Below are 19,626 nucleotides of genomic sequence, written 5' to 3'. Positions count from 1 at the left end.
GATGGGTAATAATATGGAATGTTTTTGTGCTCTGACATTGAATCTGATTGAGTAATTTCTATTTAAGCTGAAAGCCTCCACCCATGAAATAGCTCCTGAAACCGGATAGGCCACAATTTGATACTGCTGTGTTTGTTATGACTGTTGACTGCGAAAATGCGTGTGTGTGTGTAAGACTAATATTACTATAATATACTATATAGTGACTTGTATATGTTGTCGCAGCACAAAGGCTCTTCATCCACACTGTCAACAATCCCGCTGCCAAAGACGCTGATATGTCGAGTACCAAGCAGTGTGGAGGGCATCAACCACGAGCTGGAGAATGTCTTCATCAGAGAGGACTGGGAGCATGGTATACAGGTAGCATGCTTATTTCTACACTCTACTACTAGAAAATACTACTAGTTAGTGCAGTAGATCCTTGTCTATTTCTGCATAGTCGCAGATTATATAGCAGATAATAGCAGATTTCTTTTCTCTGCGATAAATTATAATAAGGCTACAGCTATCAAATATTTTTGTAATGGAGTATTCTACTGAAAAAAATAGATGAATGGAGTTATCAGGAAAAAACACTTTTGCTAGGTTAAAGAGCAATTATTAATTCACAAGAAAACATAAAACATTTCACTAAATAATGAATGGCCAATTCATTACATCTTTGTAAAAATGATTTATAAAACATAAAATCACAGCTTTTACTTAAATTTTGGGTATAATTGGGGGGGAGGAAACAAAATAATACTTTGATAGGGTGTGAGTTCTCAGTACAAGTTCATTATTCAGTTCAGTTCAGGCGTGTCCTCTTGGGAAGAGATCCTTAATCCATTGATAATGAAGAAAAATAACAGTCCAACCAGCTTGCGATTTGTTATAAAGGAATGAAATCCAGTTCGTTTTGGGTTCCAAACCAAGCTGTGCAAAAAAAAAAACAGCAAAAAAAGCACTTATCTGTAAAGTAAAAAAAAAAACAGTTTACCGCACATTCACATTAATTCACATTTCAGTACAATATGGCAATAAAAATCATGACACAATTCATTCATATTTCTCTTTCAATCAGTTTAGCATATGCAGCATCCATTATAGACAGTGCATGATCTACTACTGGTTAGCATTGAGTTTACCAACCATGAAAGATACAATAAACAGAGAGACAAAAGAAATTGGGTTGGATGATATTTTTTTAATATATCGGTATAGGTTCTTCCAAGGACAAGAAAATAATTTATAGCTATATAAATTATAAACGTGAACAAGCCAAGATGATGACTGCGTGCCTTGGTGGGTATACAGTATAAGATGAATCAAAAGGAACGTTTGTGTGGGAGATATTTACTCAGGGGACCTCCCAACCTAAACAGGTTGAAATGGGGCTGCTGTTGTGGTATGTAAGTTAACATCATGGTGTTCAACTTGCTGTTGAGCCACACTGTGTTGTTTTCCTTCTCTTTCGTTGCCGTGCCGCTTTCTTGAGCCTCTTCAATCTTTCCGAACTTACATATGCTTTAAACACAAAAAATGAGTGCAGCAGGTATGAATCCAGCAGAGGGTGCTGTCTCTCAACATTTTCCAGCAGGAATATGGGTCAAGTAAACCAGTGATTTTCAACCACTGTGTACCTTGAGAAACCGTCAGGTGTGTTGTGAGGAATTATCCAATATCACTTTTTATAATTAACATTTATTAATCATCATTTGCAAATATTATGTCAATAGCCATTATGTCAATAGTATACATGGACCCAAATATTCCAATTGCATTTGGTTTATTTGCTCAAACGGAAAGAATTGAACGGGGATGGAATATTCCTTTAACCAATCCGATTGAGGTATCTTGTACCCGCTCAAACGGAAAGTTGTCAGGGTGCCTTCTTCTTTGTGGTGTTTTTCTTCTTCTGTTGTTTATTGGCGGTTGGCAAGCAGCTTTCGTGTGCATTAGCGCCATCTGTGGAACAGAATCTAAACCCTTGTATACTTTATTCACAAGTCCAGTTTTATTAAAAAAGAAAATATATATCTATATAAGTAGTTTAAGTAGTAAGAGTTTAATTATAAAATATTAGCAAGATTGAATTTGATCTTTTCCTGTTTAAATTGATCCCGGGTGCGTTCTTTCAGCGCATGATCAGATATGACGTAACACGCAGATCCAGACGTTCTTCACTTTTAAAAATGGAGGCCAGCAATCGGCACTGGACTAAGCAAAGTTTGTTTTTGATTCAAACTAAATTTCAAGACTGGACAGACGAAAAACTGGCAATACGGAGTTATTCCAACAAGTGAAAGAAAAACTCGGGGAAGCCGGTATCACGTGATGTTGATGTTTATGTTTTACTGGGCATGCCCTATTGACTATTCTGGTTGATTTTCATGGCGCATGTAGACAAGAGATTGGAATATTCCTTTCCATGGATACCATTGTTTCCCGAAAGGTCATTCGGAAAGAGAAAAGTGGTGATGTAAAAACGTGGCTACTGTGGAGTGTCTGTGGTGTAAAGACTGGCAGAGCAATGTAATATTGGTCCGTGTGGCAACACCTACCTTGTTCCTCCCATAGACTTATTGATGCACGTGTGAGGTCGTGGTGACATTTTGGAACATTTTTGGTTAGTGGTGTGCCACAAGATTTTTACAATGTAAAAATCGTGTAGTGGCTCAAAAAAGGTTGAAAAACACTGAAGTAAACTATACACTGTATGCCCATTTCATTGTTAATGTGTACATGTTCATTAAAAATGTCTTGTCGTACTTGTGAGATGCATATTAATAAGCTTGAAGGATGAAAAGTAAACCTTTTTATGGTTGTTTTTCTCCCCATTTGTTCCAACCCTGCAAATATGGACGTACTGTACCACATGTGATTTGTTACCTTAACCAGTCAATCTTCCTGACAGGCCACAGATGCCGCTGATGGACGGCGCGCCCCCTTCCCCGTCCATCGCTATAGCAACAGCGGGGAGACACGCGACACCGACACACAGGCCCCCTCCAGCGGCGAATCCAGCCCGTCGCCCCACCCCCTCAGCCCCGAACACCTGCACTCCCCTGATGGGAGCCCCTCCTCCACGGAGGAAGTGGACAAAGGTAAGAACTTACCTTTGTGATGATTTGAGGTAAGAAGTAAGATGAGGTAGGAAATCTTTATCTAGCCTCTACTGTAATCTACTACTACTTATTCCACTGTATGGGCTGGTATGATAATCTTAGGCATCAATATTACAATTACAGCTCAAAAATGTTATTTTGGAATATTTGTATTGAAAAGAAGAATTTGTCTTATTTGTATATATTATACATTATTACATACAATATAATTAAGTAGGGCGGCACGGCGGTCTAGTTAGCGCGCAGACCTCATAGCTAGGAGGACCAGGGTTCGATTCCACCCTCGGCCATCTCTGTGTGGAGTTTGCATGTTCTCCCTGTGCATGCGTGGGTTTTCTCCGGGTACTCCGGTTTCCTCCCACATTCCAAAAACATGCTAGGTTAATTGGCGACTCCAAATTGTCCATAGGTATGAATGTGAGTGTGAATGGTTGTTTGTCTATATGTGCCCTGTAATTGGCTGGCGTACCCCGCCTCTCGCCCGAAGACAGCTGGGATAGGCTCCAGCACCCCCGCGACCCTCGTGAGGAAAAAGCGGTAGAAAATGAATTAATTAATTATGCAGAGGGCCACTAAAAAACACGCTGTGGACCTGAGCCGCACTTTACATGAACCCTTTATGTCATAATAAATACGTGGTCATTGGTGGATTTGTGGATGTATTGCTAGGATGCTAGGTTTGATTCCCCGCTCTGGCATCTCTATGTGGAGTTTCCATGTTCTCCCCGTGTGTGTGTGGGTTTTCTTCGGTTTCCTCCCACATTCCAAAAACATGCTAGGTTAATTGGTGACTCCAAATTGTCCATAGGTATGAATGTGAGTGTGAATGGTTGTCTATATGTGCCCTGTGATTGGCTGGCGACCAGTCCAGGGTGTACCCCGCCTCTCGCCCGAAGACAGCTGGGATAGGCTCCAGCACCCCCCGCGACCCTCGTGAGGAAAAAGCGGGAGAAAATTATTGTATTGTATATTGTATTGTGTAAAAGTATTGAAAGTATTTCCACGCTGGACCTCCACGTTCTTCTCCTCCATACTGTAGGACGGTATGATGGACTATTTCAGACGTTCTCAAACTGACTTTTTTTATACCATGGTATATCTTACTCTTACTTTCTTACCATTAATGTCACTGGATTCTACCTATTGTACTTTAAAAATGGCTTTTCATATATTTTTATTGTTCATATATGACTATCATAGGGTGGTGGAAGCACAAAGTTTTCATGGGTGGGGGCAAGGTGAGAGAGCATTACTCACATGGGGGTGGCAATATGTTGACATTTGACATTTATTTTTACTATATAATGTCTACTATAATCTACTATATTTTAACATCGTTTACTGTACTCTAGCTACTACAATTTGTTGTATTCTATGACATTTGACTTATTGTGCTTTATTCTACTATATGTTCCACGATCTGCGGTTGCACTACAATGCCAGTTATTCTTACGATATTCTTCTTCAATCTAGTTAGCATAATTTACTGTATTTTATACAATATTTATGTATTTGTATCTGTACTGTATTTTTATTACTGTGTTTTCCTAAAATCTCCTGTACGGTTGCATAATGTACTTTAATGTGGTGTGTTTGCAGACGGCGTGTGTAGTTCTCCTCTCCCAAAGTTTGCCACCTCGCCCAAACCCAACAACAGCTACATGTTCAAACGAGAGCCGCCAGAGGGCTGCGAGAAGGTCAAAGTGTTTGAGGAGATGGTGTAAGTAATATTTCAAAGACCTTTAGTATTACTCACATTTCACATGTTTTCATGCAGCTTTGCTGTTTTTGTTACGGAAGACACTATATGAGGTACACTTGCACAGTACCATGCAATCTCACCGCAAGAAATTCATGATGGTAGATGACCACAATGTGTCCCAGTGGGCATCATCCACTTGTCTGTATATTGTGTGTTACATAAAGTTAGCGCTGCTGCAGTAGTGAGAAAAACAAATGTCCTAACGTCATTAGAAATGAAAAAAGACAATGGTTTGAGGTCTCACGTTTTTATCTTTGGAAAGGTGGAATGTGATGGGGTTGTGCAGGTGGACCTCAAATATTGCAGCAGCTGACACTGTGTGTTCCTTCCAGGTCGGGCCAATCCAAAGGCTTCCCCCTCTTCTCATGTCCCGACAAAAACAAAGTCAACTTCATCCCGCAAGGCTCCGCCTTCTGCCCCGTCAAGCTGCTCTGCTCCTCCCTCTTCTCCCCGGTGTCCTGTGCTTCCGTCGGCCCTGGTCTCCACGGCAATGAAGCACAGGCCACTCCCACCACCCCTCCACCCTCTGACGCCGTCACGCACGGGCCGGAAGCCGAGACAGGAAAGGACGGCTCTCCGCAACTTGTCCTCACCAGTTTGTCCTCAGGTATTTAAGAGCAAGGTGCTTCTAAGAAGAAAAAAAAAACACAAAAAAAGCTTGCACTCCGTTCTTAAGTCTTAAGTTTAGCCAGCAGGGGGTGCCCAAGCTCCAGCTCAATGGTATCCTGCTAGGAAGAGTTTCTACTTCCTGGACCGGACGGAGCCCCTCCCCCACCCCCCCCATCCCCCATCCCTGACTCATTACCACAAATAGCTTTTGCTTTGTTTTCATTGGCCTTCAAAGTTTGTCAGCAGGAACATCCAATCAGCTTATTAACACTTCCTATAGCGCAGCCCACTAACTTATATTATGGGATGGCTTCAGTCTACATCAAGTCGTGTTTGTGTTGCAGCCACTATTTGCCTTCCTGCACGATCACGACGATCAGTAGTTCCTTAGCGAGAGACCAAAAGACTGAAGACGGGGTAAGGGGAGAGAGGGAGAGAGACGGAGAGACAACTCCGTAATTGTGGAACAAAACAACTCAGGTTGGTGTGGAATGTTGTTTGGATGGTCGCCCTTCTTGAAGAGAAGCTTGATACAAAGCCAATCAGCAGAATGACATCACATCATGGAACCAGTTAAAAAAAACAAAAACAAAAATAAGCTTTCAGGTGCTACTACACATTCCACAGGTCACAATCGACACGCCCTCTTAAAGCGATAGGATGAGAATGTACCAAAGCCAAGGGCCTGAGTAGGAAGTGTCATGTATGGAGCATAGATGCTAATTGCTAACCCCGGATAAAGCATGTTAAACACCCTCTCCCCCTTTTTTGTTTTTTTTTTTTCATTTAGATCTCTTTGCAATTTCAAACAATCAAAACGTGTGCAAAGAACAACGTGCACACAAAGAACCACTGAGGATTGAAGTGGTTGGGCGAGCACAAGCACAAATGACCAACGTATGCAATGCATTCCAAAACACACTGTTTAAATCCTGATGTCGCTCATGTGCTCATTGTGTGCATGAAGCAACTGTGACTCACTTCCCTGTGTAGTGTGCATCTGTATGTACATCCTGTGTGTTTTTTTTCAATAAAGACAAAACAAGTGACATTTGTTTACTTTCTGCGCTCTTTCATAACCCTCACACACACCTTGTCATCTAATTATAGGTTATCACATGGTTTGTCTGGTATCAGGCCCAGTATCATGCCCCCAAGTGTCAGTATCAGCTCATACTGGCACGCGGGGGCATGATACTGGGCCTGATACCAGACAAACCATGTGATGATCTTATCACATACTATTTAATCATGAGCTTATTATCACGTACTATTTAATCAAAAGACCATTTTGTTTCCAGAAAATGTTCAGTTTATTACATGTATTATATCTAAACAGTGTAAACACAATAATTGCAAAAATATTTCAACAATAATATTTTATCAACAGTCTTATCTTATCAATGTCTGACAATTAAAGTTCCATTAATCAAGTTTGGGTTTTTTGGTGACTGGAGAAGCACTAGGCACTAAGCACTCGTGCGCTGTTCTCTGATTGGTTGTTTCACGGGCACGATACCAGAGCGCGCTCTGATACTGTGTCAAAGCCCAGGGCAGTGATACTGATAAAATATAGAGTTTAACCATGTCCAGTATCAGCCCCCGTAGCTGTCCACTCAGAGCGCGCTGCTCTGGTATCGTGCCCGTGAAACAACCAATCAGAGAACAGCACACGAGCGTGAACACACAGTGTTTGTTTTGCTGCCGTCTGTGCTCTGTCAACATGTCAGCGGTTGACACTCCCGGCGAAAGACAAATAGGGAAAATAGCAAACAGAATATTAGAAATGGAACGTTTTATCACCATTAATGAGGAGGACACTCTTGAAATGATCGAAAAAACTAAAAATGCAAATACAAGTCGGAAAACCAAGGGCGACCTCAAGCTTTTTTCTGAATGGCTCATCAACTGCAAGAACGAAGGAAGACTGGTAGAAAGTATTCCCCCGCCTGACAAATACGTGTCTATGTTTAGTTTATCAATCAGAAAAGAAAATGGGGATGAATATGAGCCTGATTCTCTCAAATCAAAATTCAACTCTCTGGCACGTTACATGATGGAAAAACGTGATAATAAGTACGTGATAATAAGCTCATGATTAAATAGTATGTGATAAGATCATCACATGGTTTGTCTGGTATCAGGCCCAGTATCATACCTGGCCTGATACCAGACAAACCATGTGATAACCTATAAGTATGTGTCTTACGTACCTGTATGTATGCATCCATTTATGCACATTAGTGGTGTTTACATTCAGATTAGTCTGCCTCCCCTAAAGAATTGTCTTTGCCTGACAAGCCAACATAATATCTGATAATATTGTGGGGGAGTGCGGGTAATTATCAGGGGGAGGCTTTCCTTTTCAATGCAGCCCTACCAACAAGTACAAATTTATAGTACTCAACATGCAATTTGACTCTTGTATTTCTTTGATGCCCTCCATTTTGTTGCAGATTTACAGTACAGATAAATGAAGAAATAATGCATTTATTACGGTCATTCACCAATCACTGTAGCATCTGGAACCAATTACTAGATACTATACAATTACTGAAACCTAATACTGCCGAGGATCCACCGATCCGTCTGTCGACCTCACGCTCCCACTTTCCCTCACTCCTGAACAAGACCTCGAGATACTTAAACTCCTCCACCTGGGGCAGGACCTCATTCCCAACCCAGAGGGAGCACTCCACCCTTTTCAGACTGAGAACTGTAATTCCAGCTCTAAAATGTCTTATTTTCTAATATTTTTATTGACGTGAGAAAAAAAGTCGAAAGTGGAACATATTAAAAATAAAAACCTGAATTCTTTCTAAATAACTAAAATGTAGTTTACTGTGTAATGGCCACAGAAGTCCATCAGCTGAGGTAGTGGGGTCCATAAGTGTGTCCCTATATTAGGCTCAGCTGGAAGAAAAACTACTGTCATAATCTGTGTACAGGGGAACAGGTACAGGAGTTATATACACGTACGTCCATCATTGTTATCATGCATCCTCCTCCTCTGCAAAGAGCGACTGCAGTGAGAAGACGCGCCTGCAGAGGGCGTGTACATTCGGAACACATTCGGGATTAATTTGGTGGTTCATGGTTATCTTTGTTGGCGGGTGGGAGTTAGTTAGTTACTTAGGTTGGTTGGGAGGGGATGATATGCGGCGTTTGTTTTGGAGTGATTAAACTGCCGTGTTGGTGGAAATCAAGCATTTTCAAAAAGTGTTTTCTTTTTTTTTCTTACAGCTGATATCCGCTCGTTTGCGTTGTAGCCTCGTTACCTCTATAGGAGGGCGCGATCGTTACAACTGTGGCTCATCATGCAACTCAAGTCATAATACATATTTACTTAGTTTAAAAAAAAAAAAAAAAGGAAAAACAGAAAAATGCAATCACTCAAGTGGCTCAAGAAAGTCACAACATAAAAAAATATATTATAAAAAAGCTTGTAATGTTATTTCATGGTGGCAGGTGGCACTTTCCCACAGACATGTTTCCAGGTCATGTGATTGTTGTTAGCAACTGATGATGCAAGTAGAGAATAGACGGTTGAGCCTCCGTGCTGGACCTCCACTTTCTCCCATCTGGTAGAAACGATGTCATGTCAAATTTGAGTGCTTTTGAAGCCGTGACTTTTTCATACCATGGTATGTATACTTTGGAAGCGCTAACAGCGCTACAGTATGTGGGGGGTACCAAATTTTGTGGCTGAATAAGATACAATAATAAGTATTACTGTGCATGCACGGCCACGATAGAATGCATGGCTCTGTAGTCGGTACGCAATACACACAATGAGATTCCACACAGCTCAACCTACGTCACTTTTTATCCTTAAATGGTGAAGTCTGCATGCAACATGCAGCCAACATCACATCATGTAACTTTCATATACAGTACAAAAAGCAACATACTGTATTTCCTCCTACAGTGACTGGGGGAGGGGCAATACACTGAACAACATCTAAGGGCAGACAAGGAGGTACATTATAGGTACACAATCCATACCGCTAGCCAAACTTAAACGTCAGCTTTACAGATGCCACACGCCTACAGCGATACGTGATGGTTTCATTTCCCCTGAGGAGAAAGTAAGGATTCTTTGGGGTGCATGGACTGAAGGTGAGGCACCTGAGTGGGGGAGCACTATTTGAGGAAATACAGTACTCTCAATATTTTTTAATGGACATATTGAATTGTACGGGTGACAAAGATGCAGCTTCATCTTAAAAGGGTAATGAAGTTCATTGTTGGCAGTAGCAAAAAGCAGAACGCTGATAATCACCACTTCCTCCTTATAAAAAATACCCTGAGGTGGAAACATGTTACATTAAATAAAGTAAGCATTTTGTTATGTTTGCTTTTTGGGAGGGGCACGCCAGCGTACGGTAGAGCAAAGTGGTGTTAAATAGCATGAAAACGCATGCTGTACACCAGGGGGCGATAAGCAAAGCAGAGTCATCCTCCGTTGAGAAGCTTGTTGGAATAAATGACGGCTTGTACCTTTTAGTCTTTTCCTTGCTTGTCCAGAGGAGCTAAGCGTTATGAAGTTGGTGCTCAGCATCACTTTTGCCCACTGCGTCCGGGTTGGCGAGGGGGTCCAGGTCTGCAAACAAGTTGAACCACGCCGAGAGGTCTTTGGATGTCCCGCCTGTCTCTGCAGAAACCAACACATGTTGACATTGCTAAAGGACACAGCGCTATGCTAACGTTCTTACCTTTCACTGCCGTCTTCTGATTGGCTCCTTGGGAGTGTTCCGCCACTGTGGTGCCAGGATGAGGAACGCTCAGATCTGCAAGTGATTCAAATGAAGTTTGATCTTTAAGAGAGTTCTCTCGGAGAGACTGGCGTTTCTTTTGGTGGATCACCTGAGCGGTGCAGGTTGTTCTGGTCCAAAAGCTGAGATGGTAAAAACAGGGACTGGGCGTCCATCTCCGTAGGAGCCACAGCGTTCGTCACCACTTCCTCTTCCTCGTCTCCGAACACTTGTCTCCATTCCTGCGAGAAGTCGCCATCATGCACCGACATTCCACCCAGGATCTCCTCCAGCAAGGCGAGGCTGTCCTTCTCCTCCATCACCGACTCCGCTTCTCCTGAAAAACACGTCACCATAAACAATGGAAGCTAGGAGGCGGTGCTAATACTGCCGTAAGATGCTAGTTCTATGCCTAGTGACATCGCCAGCAGTAAGTCCAGCCTGTTACCGATTCTTACAAAATGTTCATGATGGCTTCATTGGGCTGTGACCTTCAGTCACCTTGTTTTTCTTTTTCCATTACATGATTTTCACATCCAAATAAGCAATGATCTTCCTTTTTACCTTCTCTTGATGAACCGTCATTCCCCAGTGACACCAGTCTACAGAAAATGAAATAGATGTTATGACACAGACAGCCACGTTTGGTTTGGATGATGTCATCAACTTACTGTTCATCTTTGTCTTTTGTCTCACATTTATTCTTCTTTCTCTTCTTCCTGGACGGACGCTCTGCTGGTTCCTGCCAATAATTATGTAGAAAATTATTCATGATGATTGGTCATGCTTTGGATGATTCTGCTGCATGTTTTCCAAGTACAAGTTCTATAAAGGAGAAAGTTGGAAGGCAGCATATCTGCTGATCTGCTGGTTGTGAATTGGAGGAGGTTAAGGTGTGCAAAACTACTAGCCAGCTGCTAATCCCGGGGCTCATGGCCTGATCCAGTCCAACTTGACCAACAGTCCAAGAGAGTGCTCTGGCGTCTGAAAACAGAAGTCAGACCTCAAACGGATTCTTTCCGTTGTGTCGTACGGCCGCTGGAGCTCGTGTGAGCCTCCAACAGGGAATGCTTGCGGAATGCTTACGGTGGCCGCAACAAATTCAGTGTGAGCCTGTGAGCCCTAAATTGGACCAAAAGGACGAAAATACATAAGATGGTAAAATATTTTTTCCCCATCTGGTTGCATAATGTGCGGAAAAAAAGTCAAATGGTGTTAACTTTCTTAAATCTTCATCTTTTACCTTTATTAATTTACCTTTATTTGCAGAACTCCTGTAATGCCCTTTTCAGGCCTCGGCAAACGAATGAATGCTTGTCTGTGCTATTGGCTTGTAAGGCCGCCACCAGGCATGTGACTCAGCAGCCACCTAACTGTTGCACAGTGCCTTTAAAGAGAAGATATTTCATATTTTAGTCTAAAAATGTCCTCAATTTGGTCATCACTTGTCATTGATTGGTGATGGAGAGTCCCTTGAGAACCACTGATGAAGAGGATCTTTGACCGGCGTTTTTGCTGCACCATACCTGGCTGAAAGAAATGTAGTACTCCACTCCCCCGGGGTCACCTTGATATTTTGATTCGAAAAATATTTGTTAAAAAAAAACATATGTATTTAAAGCTTTAAAGCTTACTTATTAGTATCAAGACTTTGACTTCTTCCCGTTATATTATGCTTTTTGCTCCATTTTTCCCATTTTTTTTGTTGAATTTTGTGTCTCCAATGAGCCACGTGCCAATAAAAAACGAGCTATGGCCGAACATTGTCACCAGGTCACACTGCTTTTATTGGTCTTCGTCAGAGTTGAGCGTGTGACGTCAACTCCGGGCAACTTCAACATCAGGCTTGGATGGCTTGCTTGGTAGCGAGTCAAGAGAGAAGAGGAGGATAACTTGCAGGTGGAACGAATCGATGTGTTATTTTTATTGAAAATGTTGATGTGAAATCCGAGGACCAGGTGACCCTTTCTGGTCAGTGAGGTTTTTTTGAGCTGTATGCTTTGCAAGGGAAGGTTTGTTTCTGTTTAAATGTATGATTCAATGACTATTTTTGACTATATAAGTTATTTGGTAAAAGGCAAATCAAAGCCTTGCAGTGACATTATATACAAAATAAGCTCAATAGTGAGTAAAGCCTGACCCCAGAACAGTGAATAGTGAATAGCCCAGGTGTGGAATGTGCCCTGACCTGTAATGCTGACATTTCAGAGCGCTGACACCCGTTGAAGCTCTCGTGAATGGCCGCCATGGTGTGGGAGGTCTTCTCCCAGAAGTGCAACAATGTGGTCTGAAAGGCACGTCGGTAAAGTCAGTCATGGTGGACCGGACACGGCGGGTGTTGGTGTGTACCTGGTAGGAGGTGAGGACGTGGGAGAGTAGGTTACAGCGACTTGCTCCCAGCAGGTCCACCTTCTGACACACGTCATTCTTCAGCTTGTCAAAGTTTGTCTTGGTGGTGCGCACCTGGGCCTGGACCTGACACACAAACACCGTCTCATGTCTCATTCCCACTAACCCATAGATGGGAGGGCCAGTAGACTTTTTCATCCAGCCCTTCAGACCTTTCCAAATGATTTAAAAAACAAACAATAATGCTATTTAGAAATGAATGCCATAACAATGGCAATGATTGCGATGGTTTCTGAAACGAGAGCATCTCTGCTTTCTACTGAGTCATTATGGTAATCATAGGGACTACGTTACAGCAGCTCCAGGAAGACGAGGGTTGGCTAGAACGCAGAGTGGGTGGGGTCTGTAAAGACCAGCACGTGTGATGTCCAGAGTTCAGTACAGAGAATCAGTCTTCTGGGTTTCTGGTCATACTCAGTAGACCTGTGACATTTGGCTTGCTTTATTGTGTGGGCTATTTTTAGCATTTAGTAAACTATGATAATACCATATATAGTATATATATATATATAATGTATATTCATTCATTCTCTACCGCTTTTTCCTCACGAGGGTCGCGGGGGTGCTGGAGCCTATCCCAGCTGTCTTCGGGCGAGAGGCGGGGTACGCCCTGGACTGGTCGCCAGCCAATCACACGGCACATAATATATATATATATATTTTTTTTTTTTCTATACATACATACATACACACACACGCGTATATATACACACATATACTACATATATATATATATACACGTATATGTACATATCTGTACATATATACATTCATTCATTCATTCATTTTCTACCGCTTATCCTCACGAGGGTCGCAGGGGGTGCTGGAGCCTATCCCAGCTGTACAAGGCGTGGATGACAGCTAACTTCCTCCAGTTAAACAGTTCCAAAACGGAAGTTATCCTCAATGGCACCCCACACCAAACCCGGCCATCCACTATCACCAGCATCGCCTTCTCCGGCCAGGATATCCACCTCTCATCTGTAGTTGCCAACCTCGGTGTCAAAATGGACACCCACCTGACTTTCGAAGATCACATCAAAAATCTGTGCAAAACCTCCTTTTTCCATCTCAGGAATATAGCAAAACTGCGCCCCACACTTACCCTCACTGACTCTAAAAAACTTGTCCACGCCTTTATCTCCTCTAGGCTGGACAACTGCAACGCACTCCTCATCAGGCTTCCCAGCAAAAACATCCAGCTGCTGCCAAACATCCAGAACCGTGCTGCCAGAATCCTGATGAGGGTGCAAAAGTTTGACCACATCGCCTCCACCGGCTCCCTGTTAAATACCGGATTGAGTTTAAGGTCTCCCTCCTGACCTTTAAGTGCCTCTATGGCACTGCCCTCCCCCCACCTCAAAGAACTCCTCACCCCACAAGCCTCCTCACGCCACCTCCGCTCAGGGCAGGCCAATCTCCTCCACCAGGCTCAAAACTATGGGCGATCGCGCCTTTTGCGCAGCTGCCCCAAGTCTGTGGAACGGACACCCCGATCATCTGAGGGCGCCACCGACATGAGACTGTTTTAAAAAAGGATTAAAAGCATATCTTTTTAGAAAAACTCTTAAATAGCTTGCCTATTTGAATGCATATTAAATGTCTTCGGTTCACTGTGTTGTGTTACTTTGGCTTTGGTCATTTCCACCACCACTTCGACTTATTTTGGATGTTCTTACAAAAAACAGACTGTGTACATATATTTATACTGTTATTCTGTATATTTTGTATTTTCATATTTTGTATTTTTCATTCTTTTTTAATAGATGTGTATGCACCTACTATACCCAAACAAATTCCTAGTATGTGTTTGATCATACATGGCAATAAACCTTTTCTGATTATTGTGTTATTGTGACACTTGCTGCTAACTTTTATTCTTCCATTGTAACTGTTGCACTTTGAGGTCATTCATTTGATGTAAAGTGCGTTATAAATTAAATGTATTATTATTTTACACTTCATTCTATTTATTTATTTACTTTTATTAGTAGTAATATAATTTATTTACTTTAAACAGTGCTACATTGCTCGATAAATCATTACAGATTATAGATGTTATATAATATATAAAACAGTGGAACCTTGTGTTAGTCATTAATGTGTTCCAAAAGGTCAGACAAAACCCAATTGTACAAAAAATTATTATTTTATATGAATGATTATATTCACATTTAGAAAACAATGTGAAATAATAAATCATGTATGAGGAATGGTCGGAAATTTCTGTACATCCCGAGATGTTTGTCACCGTCTCTATCAAATTGCTGCCACCTGCAACTTTGCCCCATGGCGGGTTATTTAGCAGTCACACACTCTATAAAAATGTAAAGCGCAGTAACGTTTAGGGTGCTTTGTTTGGACACTCAGTTTTGTGGTACGTTACGGTGGAGGGAAGACGGACTCGTTTCTTACGAGCGATATTGCACAAAAGTTGAGGCGAAATTTGAGTGACAATCTTCCATGAAAACCGATTAATACAAAAACTGGAGCCCGTTTTTAATGTAATTTAATGTTTTAACTAGGGATGTCAATCGATTCAAATATATAATCACAATTAATCAAACTTCATCCAGTTAACTCAAAAAGTAGTGTTTGTCTATAATACGTAAGGTTGTTAGCGATAAAGCGATGCAACGGGATATCCGATTTGAAGAAGGAATGGTTCTGATTAGCCAGTGGAAGCCTCCTGTATTGATAAGAATCATTCATTCATTCATTTTCTACCGCTTATCCTCACAGGGATCTTTATCAATCATTAGATTAATCAATAGTGGAGACAATGACCAGGTATCGCGAGAGACGCAATCGGATGACAGTGTCTAATAAACAATGTGACCAAACAACGCTTGCTCCATAGCTTGCCATGACTGACAACGAGAACGGGTATAATAGTAGCGAGCGCACTAGTTAGCTGGCCGTTAGCCTGGAACTATACCGCTATTTACTAGCCACTGCCGAGCTAATCACCACAAAGTTTTCCCACCCCTGCACTGACCTTACGGAACTTCTCCATCTGCTTGTGTGTGTCTGGATCCAGCTCCTGAGACACGTCCTTCATCCACAGAAGTGCGCCGCGGTACTCCGTCCTGGATTGCTCCATTCGATTGACCGTCAGCCACGTGTCCGAGATGGCCCTGAAGCGGAAGGTCTCCACTTCTTGGTACAAACGGCACAGAGGCTTCCTCAGGACCAGTCTGTGGAGGGGAACGACCAAAATGACATCAGCATCTCTTTTTCTGTTCTGCGGGAGACATGCTCCTCACCTCTGCTGTGAAGAGAAGCAGAGCGCTTTGCCTGTGGCCTGCATGATCTTTCCAGCCTTGCTTTTATCCTGAGAGCCCTGCGAACGCAGAAAACGACCCAGCTCGCTCTCCTCCTGGGAAAGAACTGCAGAGGAACGCAAAGCTTCAGTCGTGAACAGTTGAAATAAAGTGTATGATCATCAGGTGGAATTGCATCTTACAGCAGATCCTCCTCTGATATTGCTCGATGACCTTCAGAAGTTCCATGCAAGTTCTCTGGATGGAGTGAAACACCTGAAGAGCCACAGACAAAAAAAAGTGTGCATCACTTTCAGAAAGATCTAGAATTAAAATTCCAATGTTACCGCTTCTTCTGAAACGGTCCTGAGAATGTTCTTTTCTATTAAAACATGATTATATGCCAATTTGCAGCAAATGCAGGAACCATAAGCAACATGCACCAAAATTCATATGTAGTGTGTTCTCTGCAGTGACAACTAGATTGCAGTATTCAGTCAAATGTGCTTGAGTACACTGTTGTGGGTAAAAATAGGGTTTTTGTATACTTTTTTTATTTTGTCTTTGCCCTATAAAAAAATGCAGACATAAGCACCACCTCCATGACACAAGTGCCCCACCTCATGGAGGTCTGCACCTTACAGTGTGCTCGCTAAAGAGACATACTGAATAATACATTTGATGCAGCTTCAAAGCAAATCCCAGCAAGAGGAAGCGTACCTCCAGTTTTCCATCCAGGTCAGCATCTGACGCCACCACACATTCATCCTCCTTCTTCCCGGTGACCCTGATGAGCGTCTGCTTAGTTTTCCAGTACCTCTGCTGAAACCTGCTCATCACTGATGAGTCCTGGCCCAGGATGAGTCGGTCCAAGGGGTCTCGAGAGTAACCACTACAGATGTAGTATTGTTATTTTCATAATCATGTCACGTGTCATGTGGCCACATTCATGTTCAATGAATGTGTGTACTCACAAGTTGCCTCCCTCCATCTTCTAGGTTGACCTTTAGGGAGATTTAATTATGTTAGAGATACTGTGTGCTGAGGTTCACTTTGATTTTATGTCATACATTGTGTGAATGCTGAGCGATATAAACCAAAATTCCAAAGACTAAAAGTGTCGAGGGCTATAACATTAGCGAAAACATGCCCCCTAGTGGCACTAAGCGTTAGCGGCTTAGTGAAGTAAGAACTATACTGTACATACCAGCTATCTGCAAATGAAAATTTTGTCATACGTTTTGTCTTTAAAGTGTCTGGGGTGTTTAAAAAAACATATATGACCTCTCTACCCTTTAACAGTTATCACTGGGGAACAGGTTTAACGCTCAGCATTCAAAACAACAGTTTGAGTTGTACAATAAAGTTTGCGTGAACGCAATGGGGAAAATAAAGGTTTTTTACTTACAATAGCATGTAAAGTGACTTTCTCACAGTTATCCGCTTGGCTACAGTGTACCTAAGAAAAACTCTTCCAGAAGATGTCAAATTTGTCTTTGAGTTGTAGTGCTATATTATGTACAAAAACCCTCCGTTAACGCTAGGTGCCGGACAACAGCGGCACTTAAAACATGTCGTCAGCATGTGGACGGTAACGTGAGACATTAAGGAGTAACTACAAGCAACTAATAAGTTAGTTAGGGACTTAAAGTGCTAAAGCGAAAGCTAACTAGGATGTAGACACACACCCCTTTAGGCAGGTGGTTATAATTCTCTTAATTTATTAGTGCAATAGCACCTCCTGGTGTTCCGGAGGATCACGGAAATGGCTACTTTTGTAGGAAAAACTTGCAGACGCCAATGTAAGATGTTAAAGTGTAACTACTAAAAAGCTTTAGACAAACATAACCATACCCGCGAAGTTAGACGCTATCATGACTACGTTTCTAAGGCAGATAAAGTGCTAAAGCGAAAGCTAGCAAGAATGTAAACATACACAAACACAGCTCAACGTATTGGTGCCCTAGCGCCTCCTGGTGTTCTGGAGAATCACGGAAATGACTTTTGCAGGAGCAACTTGCGGATGTCAATATAAGACGCTAAAGTGTAAAGTGTAACGACTAAAGGCATTAGACAACATAACCGTTCCAGCGAAATGACACACAATTGTGACTACGCTTTTCAGGAAGTTAAAGTGCTAAAGCGAAGCAGGCTAGAATGGAAACACACAAACACAGCTCATCTAATCTACTGGTGCCTATTAGACAAAACCAGGATAAGGGATTAAGCTGGGATGTTTTGGTCATGCATCAGCCCGATGTGTTGTTAAGGTAGCTGTGTACTACATTACACGGTTGAAGCTAGGAGCCAGTAATGGTGATATGGTATTAATAGTTTTTATTTTATGACTGTGGTGGTGTTGCCGTTCATTTTAATTTGCTCGTTTGCGTCCTCGTAAACCGCTATGAGGATTTCCTTTCTCTTGGCTTCGTTAGTCAGCGTCTACTTATACTACATTGGGCTTTGTGCAGCCAATTAAGCCCAGTTTTGGGCTTTAGTTGAGGTAAACTCGATCATTTATCCTGAATGTCTGAATGCTACTTTTGTACACCTGGTGTTCCGGAGATACACGGAAATGGCTAGTTTGCAGCAACCGGAAATAAACACAGGATAGAGGAAACAATTGCTTGAACTTTGTTCATTCATTCATTCATTCATTCATTTTCTACCGCTTTTTCCTCACGAGGGTCGCGGGGGATGCTGGAACCTATCCCAGCTGTCTTCGGGCGAGAGGCAGGGTACACCCTGGACTGATCGGCAGCCAATCACAGGGCACATATCATATACAACAGTGATTTTCAACAACTGTGCCGCGTGAGAAATCGTCAGGTGTGCCGTGAGGAATTATTCAAAATCACTTTTTTAATTGTATGTAACATGTATTAATAATTTTCTGCAAATATTGTGTCATTGTCGCGTGTCATTGGTGTAAAGACTGGCAGAGCAATGCAATATTCGTCCGTGTGGCAACACGTAGCTGACTGCCTCGTTCCTCTAATAGACTTAGTGATGCACGTGAGAGGTAGTGGTGACATTTTGTAATATTGTTTAAATTTGTATGCGGATCAAAAGGATCTGCTGTGGCGAGTCCATAATTAGGAAAAAGCTGAAAGAATGTTTTCCAACGTAAAAAACGTGCCGTGGCTCAAAAAAGGTTGAAAAACACCGATATAGACAAACAACAATTCATACTCACATTCATACCTATGGACAATTTGGAGTCGCCACTTAACCTAGATATGTATAGATGTTATCATTAAGCTGACGACAGCCCCTCTCGCATCACCTGCTGTCAATCACCGCGGTGACACTAATCAATAGTGATAAATGATTCGGCGCAGCTATGTCACGATTCCTAATCGATCACGAAGGCGCCTCATATTGCGCACGCAGATGACAAGACCGCAAACATGCAGTTACTTCCATAATGACTACATTATAATAACCCTTAACGTCATAGTAGGGCAGCACGACAATGAGTCACTGCACCATGGAATGCGGAAGCCTGCGTATTGGACAAGCTTGTTCACTGACATTCTTGTAAAATCATGTCCAAATGAAAGGAATCATAGTACCACGCACCTCGGAGAATTGTTGTCGCCTTAATTTGCTGCCTCGGTTCATTCCACGAACATCTGCCTCATCATCATCATCAACACTGTATCTCAATGCCGTCATCCAGGGTTGCCTCCACGCCCCCTTTCATCTGATTGGCTGCT

At 42.2% G+C, this 19,626-nt stretch overlaps 2 protein-coding genes across 6 annotated transcripts in view; one reads left to right on the top strand and one right to left on the bottom strand.

Annotated features, from left to right (window-relative positions):
- The window catches only part of glcci1b (glucocorticoid induced 1b), a 25,388-nt gene extending 18,840 nt beyond the window's left edge, over positions 1 to 6,548 (top strand). For all 3 annotated transcript variants that reach the window (XM_078790699.1, XM_078790697.1, XM_078790698.1), the window contains exons 6-9: positions 226 to 363; positions 2,900 to 3,089; positions 4,710 to 4,830; positions 5,205 to 6,548. In XM_078790699.1, coding sequence (XP_078646825.1) covers positions 226 to 363; positions 2,900 to 3,089; positions 4,710 to 4,830; positions 5,205 to 5,487 — 732 coding nt within the window. In that variant the 3' untranslated portion in view covers positions 5,488 to 6,548. The remainder of the gene's footprint in view (positions 1 to 225; positions 364 to 2,899; positions 3,090 to 4,709; positions 4,831 to 5,204) is intronic.
- Positions 5,102 to 19,626, bottom strand: ica1 (islet cell autoantigen 1). 3 transcript variants are annotated; one of them, XM_078790700.1, is made up of 14 exons: positions 17,316 to 17,931; positions 16,882 to 16,911; positions 16,628 to 16,799; positions 16,111 to 16,183; positions 15,911 to 16,034; positions 15,643 to 15,841; positions 12,585 to 12,710; positions 12,424 to 12,522; positions 10,907 to 10,977; positions 10,800 to 10,837; positions 10,348 to 10,572; positions 10,197 to 10,271; positions 9,982 to 10,135; positions 5,102 to 5,500 (listed from the first exon to the last, which is right to left on the bottom strand). In XM_078790700.1, the coding sequence occupies exons 2-13, from the start codon at positions 16,896 to 16,898 to the stop codon at positions 10,014 to 10,016; spliced, it is 1,341 nt and encodes a 446-aa protein (XP_078646826.1). In that variant the 5' UTR covers positions 16,899 to 16,911; positions 17,316 to 17,931; the 3' UTR covers positions 5,102 to 5,500; positions 9,982 to 10,013. The 3 variants fall into 3 exon arrangements, with proteins under 3 accessions (XP_078646826.1, XP_057910031.2, XP_057910029.2); XM_058054048.2 differs by lacking the exons at positions 5,102 to 5,500; positions 17,316 to 17,931 and adding an exon at positions 19,490 to 19,626 and having other exon boundaries at positions 9,849 to 10,135; XM_058054046.2 differs by lacking the exon at positions 5,102 to 5,500 and having other exon boundaries at positions 9,849 to 10,135; positions 17,316 to 17,930.

Source organism: Doryrhamphus excisus, linkage group LG5 (genome assembly GCF_037039965.1).
Source record: "Doryrhamphus excisus strain RoL-2023G ecotype Guam linkage group LG5, RoL_Dexc_Guam_v1.1, whole genome shotgun sequence".
Taxonomy (NCBI): domain Eukaryota; kingdom Metazoa; phylum Chordata; class Actinopteri; order Syngnathiformes; family Syngnathidae; genus Doryrhamphus; species Doryrhamphus excisus.
Note: the sequence above shows the minus strand (reverse complement) of the source record. Positions and strands in the feature narration are given on the sequence as shown.